Here is a 15470-nt window from a genome sequence, read left to right as displayed (position 1 = left end):
ATGCCTCATTTTGATGGAGGAACCAGTTGACGACCGTTTTTCAAATGTAAATTACAAGAGGGGATTGTCACCTGTAGGAGTGAGTTGAGGTAATCGGGTGAATTTTCTTTCCTGAATGCCATTAACTTAATGCGTTCATATCAAATTGTTGTAAAAAGATCAAGCACAATATAAGACAATGTGTTGGTTATTATATAGTCCTGTGTAATAGCGAAATCAACTACTGCAAAATGTTGAGTGGAAGTGAATCAAACCCAAGAAAATGCAACATTTTAATTTGAATCCCTGTTTAGAAATAAAGCAATCTTGAGGTCTGAAAATATGTGAATTGGTGTTGTGGTGCTGGCAGATTTATTAGTGGATTTAAGTTTGATATTGTTAGCCTCATAGCATAATTGCCTTAGTCATATTTCAATGTTTTTGGAAAACACGAAAAACACAATATTTAAAATTAGAAATCATATTGTTATGCTAAGGCAAATAGTGTTTTTGGATTCTAAAAAGTGTTGTGCTTGGCTAAGGACATAGGCAGAAAGGCAGGATTATGCAGCAGTGGGAGGACAGTAAAAGTAGGCAGAAAATTACTTTTTTTTAGCTATTAGGCTTACGATATACAAAAATCTGATTTTTGCTTTGTCTGTTTTTTTCTTCCTGTCACAAAGCCTTGTGTGCTTGTTTGTGTGAGATCTCTAGTGTATTTAAGATCTATGATCACGTTTAATGATAGTGATCTGTTTGAATCATGTTGGAGTGTTGGAAGAGAGCAGTCAAGCACAAACACGTCTGAGCTGTCGTCTGATGCTGTAGATGGTGGTGAAAATCTCTCAAGATCACAACTTGATTAGATCTGCATCTCCTTAGCATAACCAAACATCAAATCACAAAATGGATCCCAGATCAGTTTAACATTCATTGCAAAACACATTTTTGTCGTTTCAGCATGGTGGCTTGTTTACAAATAAAGCTGCTGATGTCAGCAAATCAGGCAATGTGTGTGTGCTGTCAGATGCTGTCATGAACGCCGTTGTTATGCAAATTTTGTTCTGATAGCAAAACTTGTTGTCTTTATAGTTTCAGTTATTTTGACTAGAATATAAGCATCAGATATTGACCTTATTATTGAAATTTTGAGAATTGAACATACTTTTTTTAATTACATGAACTTTTGCTTAAGTTTCCTGTGTCTCAGATTTTTTTCTGATAGAAAGAGCATCTCATACACATCTTTTTTAATAGTTTTAGAAGACATCACAACAATGTCACAAACTGAGCACAGATTTGCCCAGTCTGTAGTTAAAAGTCAATATTGTTGAAGATTTGTATGAACTCCAAATTATTACAATATTTTTTTAATTTTAAGACATGTCAATTGTTTCTATTTTTATTTCTCCTAAGCGATTTTAGGAGAAACATTTGAGATTAAATTGATACTTGAAACACAACTGAGCTATAAAACAGTAGTAAAAACATTATACTTTCCTGGGTGAGTTTTTAAGGGCGCACAATGCAAAGCTTGTCACAACATCCTTTGGCGTTCCTCAGGGCTCCATTTTGGGTCCTCTTCATTTTTCATTATATATGCTTCCACTTGGTCATATCATTCAATAACCTATCATACCATCTCTTCGCTGATGACACACAGCTTTATCTTCCTATTAAAGAAAATCGCGCTTCGTTGTTGTTTACATGACATGACTTTTTTTTTGAATAATCAGTTTTTACTACTGAAATTGTGAAGAGCCCTGGTCCCTTTACTCTTTAGATATTTATATATGTACTCCATATAATATGATTATGTGTAAATATGGTCTAGTATTTTATTATGACTTTGTGTATATTATGGGTAGCTTTTATTTTAGCTTAACTTTGTATCTATCTATTGTACAGAACTTTGGATTTTGTTTTAAATGTGCTAAACTAAACTAAACTTGTATTTAGCCCATCATGTGTGTGCCTTGTCATGTAAACGTATGTGCATCGCATGTCATGTCAAAATACGTGTCTCTTGCAGACGCTTCGAACGGGTTTATGATAAAAGAGAGGCTGACGTTTGCCAGATACCCGCTTTATCACATGTGTGATCACAGTTTAGTGTTAAGTAAATGTCTTGCGAGTATTTTGTGAACCTGAGCGTCTCTTTTGTCACATATGTGCAAAACAATGTGCAAAACAATTTGCAAATCTCTTTAAAAAAATGAAGCAATACTTCTGAATCCCAGCTGGGTTTGATACAGCTGTACTTTGTTATGGTTACATAGGTGGGTAGTTGCAAAACCTTGAAATATCAGTATTGTACACGCCGTGTCGGGTTGTTGTTTGCACATGTGTCTGCATGTGAGTTTGTTGACTGATCGGGCCATTCAAGGCCTGTGGCTTTGTTAACACTTTAAAGTCATCCCATTAAAAGCCATTTCCGAGATGTTTTATTAGTTGCGTTACCTCGAAACAATACGTCTTTGAGGCTGTGTGTTACAGGTGGTTTTAGTTGCTATAAATGACAGATGTTTGGTTGAGTAGTTTTGTAATTTATGCGCTTGCTCTTTCAGTAGCTATACAGCGAAACATTTGTGCTATTCATAACATAAAGCCTAGGCTTAGATGTACATTGATGAGCAGTTTAGTGGAAACTAATGGGAAGTTTGTTATTTGTAGGGTTTTGAGGGTCACGGGCGTCAACTTTACCATGTTAGAAGACCGTGTGTTTACTTTGGCTGTTTCATCTGTGCTAACCCACTCAGAAAATAACACGCTGTGCTAATGCTGACATTTCAGGGCTTTCCCCATTTCCAGCGTAATGTTTACAAATCATTTCTCAGGAATGGAGTGTTTGTGAAGCTTCAAAAGATGGCATTCGAATAAGAATCAGATGATTGATAAAACTTTTTTTTTTCATATGCTGACCTGTACATCAACAGATGTTAAATATTATTTTTTGCTTTCCCATGTCTCTAGCGGCGCTTCATTTGGATTCGATTTGATATTCAAACCAAACTGCTTAGTTCCAATGGTGCAATAATGCCCTGAAGGTTTTCTGAACATCACAACCTATAAATTACTAAACCGTGCAACACTTTTTTTTAAAGCATTGTCCAATGTTTTGATACAGACTTAAGCGGATTAAATTTTAAATATCTTTGTACTTCACCTGTGGAAAGGTTGTGGGATCGATTACTAAATGCACTATACAAAATAACGTATAGTTTGAATGCACCATAACGTTACAGTCACACGGGTCGTCAACGTTAACGCTTCTCATTTACAGTACTTTAAATGGGTGATGTCATGCGTTGCCGAACTAAATTGTGGATCCGTCGGCATCGCGCCACTGACGTTGCTCACAGCAGAAGTTAAACATTTCTTCACTTTTCAAATGCCAACCCAGGTGTCAGCCAATCAGATCGACTATGCAAATAGCCAATAGTCTAAGTGCAGACACTAGCCAATTATATTTATGCAAGACCAGAGAACAGAGGAGCTTGTGTTGTGGTCCACTGTGATTGGCTGTTGTCACTATAACGATCGTGTCAGGGCCACGCTTCAGACATGTGTGCTTTACGTGTGAATGCTATCTTTAGAGACTTTCATTGTAAGGAAAGATGCAAGAAACTTTACAAACTTAATGGTTAAAACAGACTCTACACACACTTATGGCACTATAGTAGATATTAGTCATTTTTTCTTTGGTTGGTTTTCTCAGGTAAAATATTCTCAGAGCCACAGTTGGAAAACAATCTTGTTAGGCAAGTTAGGCCTAGTTAACATTGACATGTTTATACAGTAGTTCTTTTCCTGAAAAACAACACGCCCGGTTCAATGGTGAAGTCATTTGAAGGTAACTCTGTCGCCCCTATAGAGGTGTACTGTATATGTTCAACAAGACCAAACGCTTGCAATGGGTTAACAGCTCATGTCTGTACTTGAGTATCAGTGTGAATTATGTTTCTGGCCTAAGGGTCACAAAAAGATGCAAATATAAGTAAATTATGATGTTGTCGGTTTAAAGTGGTCGTTCATCTAAATCTTCACGAAATGTAGCACAGCACAAAACTGAGATGCATTTAAAGAGATTACCAGGAAACTTATCCACCTCCGTCTGCTGTAATGAATGAATTACATCACTCCTCAGTCTTGTGACTCGTGTGTAAAGTTCATTGTGGCTTTCTCATTAAACATCTGCTTTTTAGTGGAGAAGAACTGAAACATTAAATTTTTCATGTTAGGATAAGATGGATCTTGTCTAGAGTTATAGTTCATAACAACGTTGTCTTTCTGTTTAACAGGAGATCTTCAAAACACAAAGCTCCCCCTCCTCCTCCTGTCCTAAAAGGCCTGGATGCTCCAGTGTTGAGCTCTCACAAGCTCTCAGCGTACCCTCATCCCAGCATGGACCAGAAGGAGAATTCACTGGAGAAGGACCTGACGTTAACCGTGGTCCTTCCAGGAGGGGTGGAAAAAAACACTGTAGTCAATGGCAGGTGAGGGATGTGTATAGTTTTGGTGATGTAAACAGCTGAGTATGGGCGGCGGCCATGGTTTCTTTGGTCTGTACTTACAAGTTGTATACAGCCTGGATTCCATTACAGATTTGCGTGAAAAAGTATTGTGAAATGATGGTGTTTCCATTAACCGATATTGTGTGACTAAAACATATTTTTTCCTCTCACGATAAGTCAATCTGAAAATCATGGCGACAGAAAAAAATCTCAGGTTGCACATGATTGAATTAAGTTTTCTTAAAATGATTTTTCTTAAAAAAATGTTGGATCTACGTCATTTAATTATGTACACCAGTTCAACATGATTGAATCAAGTTTTCTTAAAATGAAATTCATTTGAATTTATGTTAATTTCACTTTAAGAAAACCTAATTTAATCATGTGCAACCGATGTCCAGAAGGTTTTTTTTTCAGTGGAATAAAATCTCTGGTTGCACATGATTGAATTAAGTTTTCTTAAAATGATTTTTCTTAAAAAATTGTTGGATCTACGTAATTTAATTATGTACACTAGTTCAACTTGATTGAATCAAGTTTTCTTAAAATTAAATTTATTTTAATTAATGTTAATTTAATCATATGCAACTGATATCAATAAGTTTTTTTTAGTGTAGTACACGATTTTGCGTCTCTAAAAAGTGATCATGTGACTTTTACACACGTCAGGTGACCTTTAATTGTGAAAAATTCATGTTGTGCCACATGGACGATAGCCCGACATGATCTCATGGCAAGTCGTGTAATAGTCATGAAAATTTTTATTAATTTATCGTGTCAATGGCATGAAATTCAGCTTTTTTTCTATAAATAGTTTTTCGTGTCCGACTTTCTTTTTCGTGTCATTTTATGTGTTGTTTTCTCTTTTTCCTATTTTTAAATAATTGTCGCTTGGAGAAATGACAAATAGAATGAAAAAGGAATTCTAAAAATGTAACGGAAAGTGATTGTAACCCCAACCCCATTCGTCAATGGTAAGAAAATAGGAAGTCGTAAATGGACACGAAAAAATGATTTATAGAAATTCGTGCTAGTGACACGAAAAAGACATTCATGCTCAACGCATGAAAAAATTTCTTGCCATGGACACAAATAAATTGATAAAAAAAATCAACTTTCCGTGAGTTCAGTCTGGACAGCCGGATTACATCAAATTACAGCGAGAGAAATTTGAAAGCAGACAATGATTTCTCTGAAGTCATTTTGCCATATATTCATTTTTCGAATTGCAAGTGTAAAAACGTTTTTGCAATATAAAATGATGTGTTTCCATTGGGCATATCAATTTGTAAGTTCACCTTACGCATTTCAAAGAATTATGGAAATGCAACTTATCACATGACATGTTTGCTCCATTGTTTAGAAACCGTGTGTAGCAGGATAACATTAGCTTTATACTATAAAACAATCAATATCTCTTTGACACAGTGTAAGTGTACTACTAAAGCAGCTCAACCATCGCTCTATTGTTTTGCGTATGACTGTGATGTCTTGACAGTTCAGAAGTATGGAAATGTGTGCAGATATTTTTAATGTTTAAACAGCAACATTACACATTAAACAAAGTTGAAAATGTGAAAGCATAATAAACATTGAACATCCTGGACTTAATCTCAGTTGTAAATAACAACAGGACGCTTTTCCCATGATTGCTGTTATAAAACTGATCAAATAATTGCTGCTGTGAGTCATCGGGGTGTGCCCGCACATTTTAGCTTCCTGCAACACATCTTCATCTGTTTGGATGGCACGTTAAGAGTAATCTTGTATCTGTTGTGATTAAACACAGTATAGTTGGATCATTTTCTCTATTAAAGGTGTGCATATTCAGAAAGGGATTATGTGAATAATTGGCTGTTTTACTCTCAGTGTCATTGTCTGGATGTTTTTAGGCCAACACATCATCTAAAAGGTGTGCCAGTATGACGTTAATATGGTGGAATTTCATTTAAAGCCTAAAAGATCCAATTTAATGATTGTGATGCACAATAAATGGTTGAATTTGAGTGAACACAGACTAGACAAAATTCAGACGAAGCTTTGACAAATCTGTCTGTACATGTTGGATACGAATCAGAATCACCTTTATTGCCAAATACTGTGAGTTTACATGTTTAAGAGATTTGTCGTGGTGTACTGGTGTAGTACAATAAATAACAAAATATTCATAATTTTACAAAAAAAAGAGAAATCGGACTTTACTGAACATTGGCGCGCGGACGTATAAAGTGGGCCTAGTGCAAATGGTAAGGTAGTAGTCATATTGGCCAAATCTGTCTGGGACAGTTACCTACCAATGATCTTAACCTTCAAGTGTTCGCATTAACATTTTTTGTCTTTTTTAATTTTCTTTATTGGTCATTTTGGCTGTGGTAATGCAAACAAAAAAACTTTTTTAATTTGAATTTTAATACTTTACTTTAATTTGCATCCATAGTTACGCAAAATTGTTTCGCTTTGATGTGGAAAAATAAAAATGTCTCCATTTAAACTTATTAAAATGGCCAGTTATAATCTGTGTGCCATTTAAACATAAATGTTGTATTCTGTATAAAAATGCTTTTAAATTCAAAATATCAATAAATGCAAGTATTTTATGAAATGTTCAAGTCATTTTCCCACGTTTGTCTGCTGTTTCCTTTATTTCCGCTTTTGTGGTATTGAAGAGCATTTAAAGTGTTAAAATTCTGAAAATTAAGTGTGAAAAATATGAATATATAACATTTTTATAGCCATTTTAGGGCATGGACATTTTTAACCATTTTGAACGTAAATGTAAGTTTTTTTAATTAATGCACAAGGCTACAAACAGCCATATCTTATTGTATTTGCTCAACAAACTAACATATTGGTCTGTATTTGTCACATTGATTGTATTTGTATTGTTTTCAGTGACATAACATCAAGCTGGTCTGGTCTGATATCAGTTTTGAAACAATCTGTCATCACTGTTTAATACCATAGTTTCTGGCCGTTGATCCTAAACACCTGTAAACGAAACTTTATTTATCCCGCTTATTCTTAAACCACAAAAAAAAAACATTCAAGTTCTTCCACTTTACTTTTCTGAATTTGATACGAGTGCCATCCAAACCCGTCGGCCTCCTTCTAATGGGTATGAAATGATCGGCTGTGTATTTCAAAAAGCTCTCCGATCCTGGAATTCCACAAACAGTTGGAAAGAATTGTGAGGGATAAGCTGTGTGTCCGAAGAATTTTCCACACTTTCAATCGGCAATATGTCAAAACTGTGTGACATTGTGTTCTCTTATGGTGCAGACTTTATACAGTAACATAATGATGGATCTATGATGATGCAGCTATTGTATAAAAGGTTATTATTATATCTTCTCAGTTGAGGTCGTCTTACAAGATATCTTAAAAACTCATTAGTAATAATAAAACAGAATAAAGTGCACAAGTCAGTGCTTGAAAAACAGTCAAGTATAAAACCGTTAGAGCTCCTTTACGTGACATTGAATGGCACGGTGCCCTGCAGCAATGTCTCATGCAATTTTCATAGGAAAACTCGTGCTGTGACATTACAGACTCTTCGCATTTCCTGAGGCTTTGCTGTGCCTTGACTTTATAAAAAATCAAACGAGATCTTAGTGTCGTGTTTTGTAAATGCATGTAAGTCATTCCCCACCAGCATTTTTTGTGATTTTCACAAAAGTTTTACAAAATGCCGCCCAGGACAGTGGCATAGCGTCTGGGCATGCAGGGTATGCACGTGCAAATGGCCCCGGGCCAATAGGGGGGCCCGGCCCTGGGCCTGTCCCAGCTTTTAATAAAAAAAAAATTCTATTTAATTGTTATTTGTGGCCGCAATAAATATATTTTTGTATGCATATCATGTGTAGTGATTTCTTATTTCTCCATAATGTCTAATTTCTCCGTCATTTCTTGTTTGCGATTATTTTATTTTTTTGCACTCTGCTTCCGCCGTAGACTACGCCATCATTTTTTTACATGACGCATTGCCGCGCCAAAAAAAAAAGATAACACAGTGTGAGAGGTTACTATAGCAGCTATCTACATGAACATTAAGGATGGACAAATATAAACATAAAAGTGGGGCCTTAAAGAGAAAAGAGAAGGCGGAGAAGTTAGTCACGAGTCAAGAACTACCCAAAACATTTTGTTTTTCTTTATTTTAAGTAAAAAAGTAAAGTAAAAATATTTGACTACCTTATTAAAAGTATATGTTGATAACAGACCTGCGCGCCACAGTTAACAGTGCCAACAGGCAAGGTTGGTGGGGCTTTGGCTTAAGGGGGCCCGTACATTTTTTTTGCATATGGGCCCCCGACTGACTTGCTACGCCACTGGTCCAGGAAAATTGTCTTCTAAAAATATAGAAACATACAAATATATCAAATGAAAGAACAGACCTTCTGCTTACAAATAAACAAACAAACAAAATGGGGAAAAAAACGTTTCATCCTATCTTCATTTTTTTCTTTGTTTATAAACTCTTAAATATGTTTTTTTCCATCGCAGTATTACACATTACCATAAAAACTCATCAGGAACACGTTTTTTCATGCAAATGTTTTCTCTTATTTGACAAGATAACTCGTCAATGGTGGGGAAAGAGTAAAAGAAATGAATTCCCCTAAAATGTATTTTTATCTCATCCACTTGTTATTAGTTTAAATGTCAAACACAAAATGTTGAGCAAATGTGTTTGTTTCATGGTAGAAACAAACCATCTAGGTTCAGTAAATGAAGATAAAATGTTACTGTAAATGTGTTTACGTGACACAGACTTTCTTACTGTAGTTTAGACTTGGCTGCTGTCATTTTAACAGGTCGAGCTTTTTTGTGTTTTCAGTAAACCCATGATGGACCTGCTGGTCACGCTTTGTGCAAAGTACCACCTGAATCCCTCAGGCCACACCATTGAGCTCATCACCACCAACAGAAACCACGTCAAGTTCAAACCCAACGCTTTGATCGGATCTCTCGAGGCTGAGAAGATCTTACTGAAACCAAAAGGCCTGGACGACAGAAGCAAAAAGGCAGGACCACAGATGCCAGAGGTAAAGCTTCACCTCTTTTCACGGGTGTTATGCTTATATGCGTAGTTCACCCAAAAATAAAAAATACGAAGACGCACGTACAAAGTAAATTCTAGGATGTGAATTTGGTAGCGCATGCTATTCGCCTCAAATGTGTTTTTCGTGCAAGTTGAAAAAATTCAACTCCAAATCCAACGTTAAGTCCAGCAGGTAATATTGAGCAAGGAACACAATGCGAATATACGCTTCACGTTTGGTGTGTATGCCCCATAAGTTGTCATAATAAGGTTTATGAAGACAAACCTTTTTTTGGAAAAAGGTGCACACATAAATCATGCACACTGAGACAAAAGTTATTTATCAAAAATATATTGTGGAATAACAGCATTTCCAAATCATCATTTTCCTATCGCAATAAGTCATTCCAAAAATCATGCCAACAGATCTTAATATATCACAGCTATTGCGCTAGGAGTTATATTTGTGATATCCAAGCATAATGCAAGAAAAACCCCTTACTTGAGAGCGGCCAAGTATGAGGTGTTTCTAGAAGGTTGTTGTACACAATTTTGCATTTTTAAAGTATGATGTGACTTTTACACATGTTACATGACCTGTAAAATCATTGCAGTTTTGTGATAAATGTCTTTTTTTGAAATGTACGTAAAACAACTTCATGTAAGCTTAAAAACTTTTGACAATATATTGGAGATTGACGAGTTTCCATTGGATGTATTTGCGATTTTAATTTGCTAAACTGTATACCTTTGTTTTAAAATAGTTTCCTCTTTTACATAATTGTGTTTGTATATTTAGTCACACTGTAAGTAACAGGAGCTCTGTTGTTTCACACCCTGTCAGATTAACCTTAGCAAAATGACAGTGACTCAAAGGGGCGGAGCCTGACAATCAACAATAATAACAATCCATACCTAGGCCTGCCACGATAACTACTTTTCATAAGTCGTTAATTGTTCCAGAAATAATGGCGAAAGTCGAAATTATTGTCTTTTTAAGACCATTTTATGTCACTGATTATATATGACAATGAAATAGCATTATGATTATGATTATGATGATTAATTGCCTGTTTTAGGACTTTGCCGGTTATGACGATTATTTGCCTATTTTGGGACTTTGACGATTATGACGATTAATTGCCTGTTTTGGGACTTTGACAGTTATGATGATTAATTGCCTGTTTTAGAACTTTGACGATTATGACGATTAATTGCCTGTTTTAGGACTTTGACGATTATGACGATTAATTGCCTGTTTTAGGACTTTGACTATTATGACGATTAATTGCCTGTTTAGGACTTTGGCGATTATGACTATTAATTGCCTGCTTAGGACTTTGAGGATTATGACGATTAATTGCCTGTTTTAGGCCTTTGACGATTATGACGATTAATTGACTGTTTTAGGACTTTGACGATTATGACGATTAATTGCCTGTTTAGGACTTTGACGATTATGATGATTAATTGCCTGTTTTAGGACTTTGACGATTATGACGATTAATTGCCTGTTTTAGGACTTTGACAGTTATGATGATTAATTGCCTGTTTTAGAACTTTGACGATTATGACGATTAATTGCCTGTTTTAGGACTTTGACAATTATGACGATTAATTGCCTGTTTTAGGACTTTGACAGTTATGATGATTAATTGCCTGTTTTAGAACTTTGACGATTATGACGATTAATTGCCTATTTTGGGACTTTGACGATTATGACGATTAATTGCCTGTTTTGGGACTTTGACAGTTATGATGATTAATTGCCTGTTTTAGAACTTTGACGATTATGACGATTAATTGCCTGTTTTAGGACTTTGACGATTATGACGATTAATTGCCTGTTTTAGGACTTTGACTATTATGACGATTAATTGCCTGTTTAGGACTGAAGCGATTATGACTATTAATTGCCTGCTTAGGACTTTGAGGATTATGACGATTAATTGCCTGTTTTAGGCCTTTGACGATTATGACGATTAATTGACTGTTTTAGGACTTTGCCGATTATGACGATTAATTGCCTGTTTAGGACTTTGACGATTATGATGATTAATTGCCTGTTTTAGGACTTTGACGGTTATGGCGATTAATTGCCTGTTTAGGACTTTGCCGATTGTGGCGATCAATTGCCTGTTTTAGGACTTTGGCGATTATGGCGATTAATTGACTGTTTTAGGACTTTGGCAATTATGACGATTACTTGCCTGTTCAGGGCTCAACATAAAGGACTGCCGGGTGGCCCGGGGCAAGCGTGAGAGATGTTTGGGCCAGTAAAAAGTATTGTCACTTGCCGATCGGGCCAGTGCTTCACTCTCAGTCACTAAAATACTGTATGTTTTCAATGTATATTATTTAACATCTTGGAAGCAGACATTTACTTGGGTAAAGCACGACGAAAGAAACGATGCAATATTTTGCACAGTTTGCTGTCATTTTACAGGTAAAGCAGAAAAGTTGGGAACCTTTTTTCGTTGGAACATGTCTGTTGTATATGTATAGAATTATATTTGAGTTTTGAATTATTGTTTTTAAATATGCGACAATTACATTTTTTTATTGGGGCCAGTGAAAATTTTGGCAGAGCAAGTAAAAACATGAACCACTGGCCCGACCGGGCCAATATAAAAAATTATTTGCGTTGAGCCCTGCTGTTTAGGACTTTGACGATTATGAAGATTAATTGCCTGTTTTAGGACTTTGCCGATTATGACGATTAATTGCCTGTTTTAGGACTTTGCCGATTATGACGATTAATTGCCTGTTTTAGGACTTTGACGATTATGACGATTAATTGCCTGTTTTAGGACTTTGACTATTATGACGATTAATTGCCTGTTTAGGAGTTTGACTATTATGACGATTAATTGCCTGTTTAGGACTTTGACGATTGTGGCGATTAATTGCCTGTTTTAGGACTTTGACGATTATGACGATTAATTACCTGTTTAGGACTTTGACGATTATGATGATTAATTGCCTGTTTAGGACTTTGGCGATTATGAAGATTAATTGCCTGTTTTAGGACTTTGCCGATTATGACGATTAATTGCCTGTTTTAGGACTTTGACGATTATGACGATTAATTGCCTGTTTTAGGACTTTGACGATTATGACGATTAATTGCCTGTTTTAGGACTTTGGTGATTATAAAGATTAATTGCCTGTTTTAGGACTTTGCCGATTATGACGATTAATTGCCTGTTTTAGGACTTTGTTGATTATGACGATTAATTGACTGTTTTATTGCTTTGATATTTAATTCTCATACATTTTTTGTTTGTTTATGAAATTATTTTTACACGTTGTGATTATTTAATAAAATCTTTTGCAAGGTTTACCTGCCATTAAATATTAATACACATAACACATATTTAAAAGTAATTATTTAAAGAATATATCTTTCAAAAACTAAAATTATTCATAGGAAATAAACACAATAAAGTGTCTGAAAAATAACTGAAAATAAAAATGCAATCAGACTATACCAGTACTGAACCACGTGTCTGTAGTGGCTGCAAAAAATCAATTCCTAACAAATCCTTAAAAATAGCATCCTTCACTTCCCTACATTTAGAATTGTTGTTTTGAAAATGTATGTTTTACCTGGCAGTTCGTACTGCTTATCAACGTTTTGCAGCATTTCTTTAAATGTATTGAATGGCTTTGCAATGTATTGCGTTACACTGTCAGTTATGGAGTGCCATCTGATACAGTCTTGTTTATACTCCCCCTTGTGTTTTTTAAGAGATGTGCAATCATTGCGGTGATCTGAAATCATCGCGATGAGGTCAAACAATTGCAATGAGACGATTATTTAATCATTGTGACAGCCATAGTATCTAAGTCAAATATTTTCCTATCCTAACAAATCCCAAATAATGGAATGCTTATTTATTCAACTTTCAGATGATGTATAAATCTCATTTTAATTCCCAGACCCTTATGACTGGTTTTGTTGTCCAGGGTCTGTGATGTTAAAATCAACATGTTTCTTATTTATTGTTTGGATTTTTTGAATGAGATTATCACAATGCATTCTGGGTTTGCATAATCTGTGAAGGATACATGTGATTGCATTTAACCAAATAGGTATCTAAGAAGGTTGTATAATGATAGACGTGTGGGCAGCCGACTATATTTTATTTAGTCACTACTGTCCCTCAACACTTTCTCCTCTCTCACAGGCAACTGTACGATTAGTGATAGACTACAAGAGGACACAAAAGACGATTCTCAGGGTGAGTCCTCGGGTTCCTTTGCGAGATCTTCTTCCTGCTATCTGTGAGAAATGCGAGTTCGACCCGCAGAGCACGGTTTTATTACGAAACGTCCACTCTGAAGACACGTTGGACCTGAACTGTTCACTTAATGACTTTGGACTGAGAGAAGTCTACGCAAGAGATACCAGAGGTCAGCACAAACTTTGTTTGTTTACTCCTTGCACATTCAAAGCGCTCGTATTAAAACATGCCGGACTGGTTTCTATAAGGTCACATTGAGGCACTCAAAGCATTTCATGGGTTTTTATGATGTGTTTTGACAGTTTTTATCCCGGTGAGTCCTGTGAGTCTTCCACCTTCTCCGACTCGCTCGGGTGAGCATTATTTACAGTTTCATTCTTTGCAACAAGTTTCAGCAATACATTTTCAACATTTTACAATGTGTTTAGAAACAATTGTCTTATTTGACTTTACACAGACTTTAAATTGGAAGTTGAGGAAGTCTCTTGCAATGTTTCGATTAGTAGAGCATTAAGTTAGCGGTGCAAATGTTGTGGGTTTAATCCACAATAAGATGTATCACTTCAATGCACTGTAAGTCGAATGTTAAATGTTGATAATGTCAACTTTAATCATAGACACGATACGTCGTAGAAAAGACAAGGAAAATAAGGGAATGTTCGGCTTGTTTAGAAAAGGAAGTCGAAAGCATTCAGAACAGGTGAGTACTTGACTCCTGTATGTTTATATGAGAAAATGATAAAGCTGTGAAACATGATACAGTTTTTTTACTCTAAGGTAAGTTCAAAGTCAAGTGTATTTTTGTTGTGTACTTTGCAAACATTCTCTGAGCACCAGTGATCATATTTGTTTTTGCAAATTCAAAGGCCTTGGCATTGGTCGAGAGTTTGCTGACATGTGATTGGTTGTCTTTCTCTGAAGTCTGTGACCGTGAGCGCACCGGCATCTCCGATACAAAGGAGACAGCGTCCGATGAGCTTGAGTTCCTTCAGCACTCATTCGCAGATGTACGATTCGAACACCATGCCCTCTGAAATGCCAAAGAAGAGACGAGCCCCGCTGCCACCCAACATGATGTCACAGAGTACGCCCGTTGACCTCAGCCATCATCAGGAAAATAATGAAACTGCACGAACCGCAGAGGATGGTGACCAGGTATTTGGACTGTTCTGTGCTACTGCTAATATTTGCTTGGGAAACCTGCTTTGAATGTGCAGAGGGGTCTAAAAGTCTGAGATTGAAAATCAATGATTTGTAAAACCTAAACCTTGTTAACCTGTTGTTGAGGCAAAACAGTGAAATGTGTGAGTTCTTTAGTAAAATTGTTAGGCTGAAATTTTTATTTTATTTGTATTAAATTAGAAAGAAAATTATAGATGCGCAAAAATCCCTAAAGTCTGTCTGTCTATCTACAGTGTCTTTCTGTCTATCATGTCTTTCTGTCTGTCCTGTCTATCGTCTCTGTCTGTCTATTGTGTCTGTCTGTCCTGTCTTTGTTCTGTCTATTGTGTCTTTCTGTCTGTCTATTTATCATGTCTGTCTCTCTATCTGTCTATCATGTCTGCCTATATCATGTCTGTCTGTCTATTATTTCTGTCTGTTTATCGGTTCTGTCTGTCTGTCTGTCTATCTACAGTGTCTGTTTATCTGTCTGTCTATTTATCTATCTACAGTGTCTGTCTGTCTGTC

The 15470-nt window shown here is 35.9% G+C and overlaps 1 protein-coding gene across 1 annotated transcript in view; it reads left to right on the top strand.

Annotated features, from left to right (window-relative positions):
- The window catches only part of cobll1b (cordon-bleu WH2 repeat protein-like 1b), a 68571-nt gene that overhangs the window by 34180 nt on the left and 18921 nt on the right, over nt 1-15470 (top strand). Inside the window, exons 3-8 of the mRNA XM_073854767.1 lie at nt 4281-4475; nt 9331-9538; nt 13725-13950; nt 14084-14134; nt 14399-14481; nt 14703-14936. Of these exons, the coding sequence (XP_073710868.1) occupies nt 4281-4475; nt 9331-9538; nt 13725-13950; nt 14084-14134; nt 14399-14481; nt 14703-14936 (997 nt within the window). The remainder of the gene's footprint in view (nt 1-4280; nt 4476-9330; nt 9539-13724; nt 13951-14083; nt 14135-14398; nt 14482-14702; nt 14937-15470) is intronic.

The sequence above is a fragment of the Misgurnus anguillicaudatus genome, chromosome 17 (assembly GCF_027580225.2).
Source record: "Misgurnus anguillicaudatus chromosome 17, ASM2758022v2, whole genome shotgun sequence".
NCBI lineage: Eukaryota > Metazoa > Chordata > Actinopteri > Cypriniformes > Cobitidae > Misgurnus > Misgurnus anguillicaudatus.
Note: the sequence above shows the minus strand (reverse complement) of the source record. Positions and strands in the feature narration are given on the sequence as shown.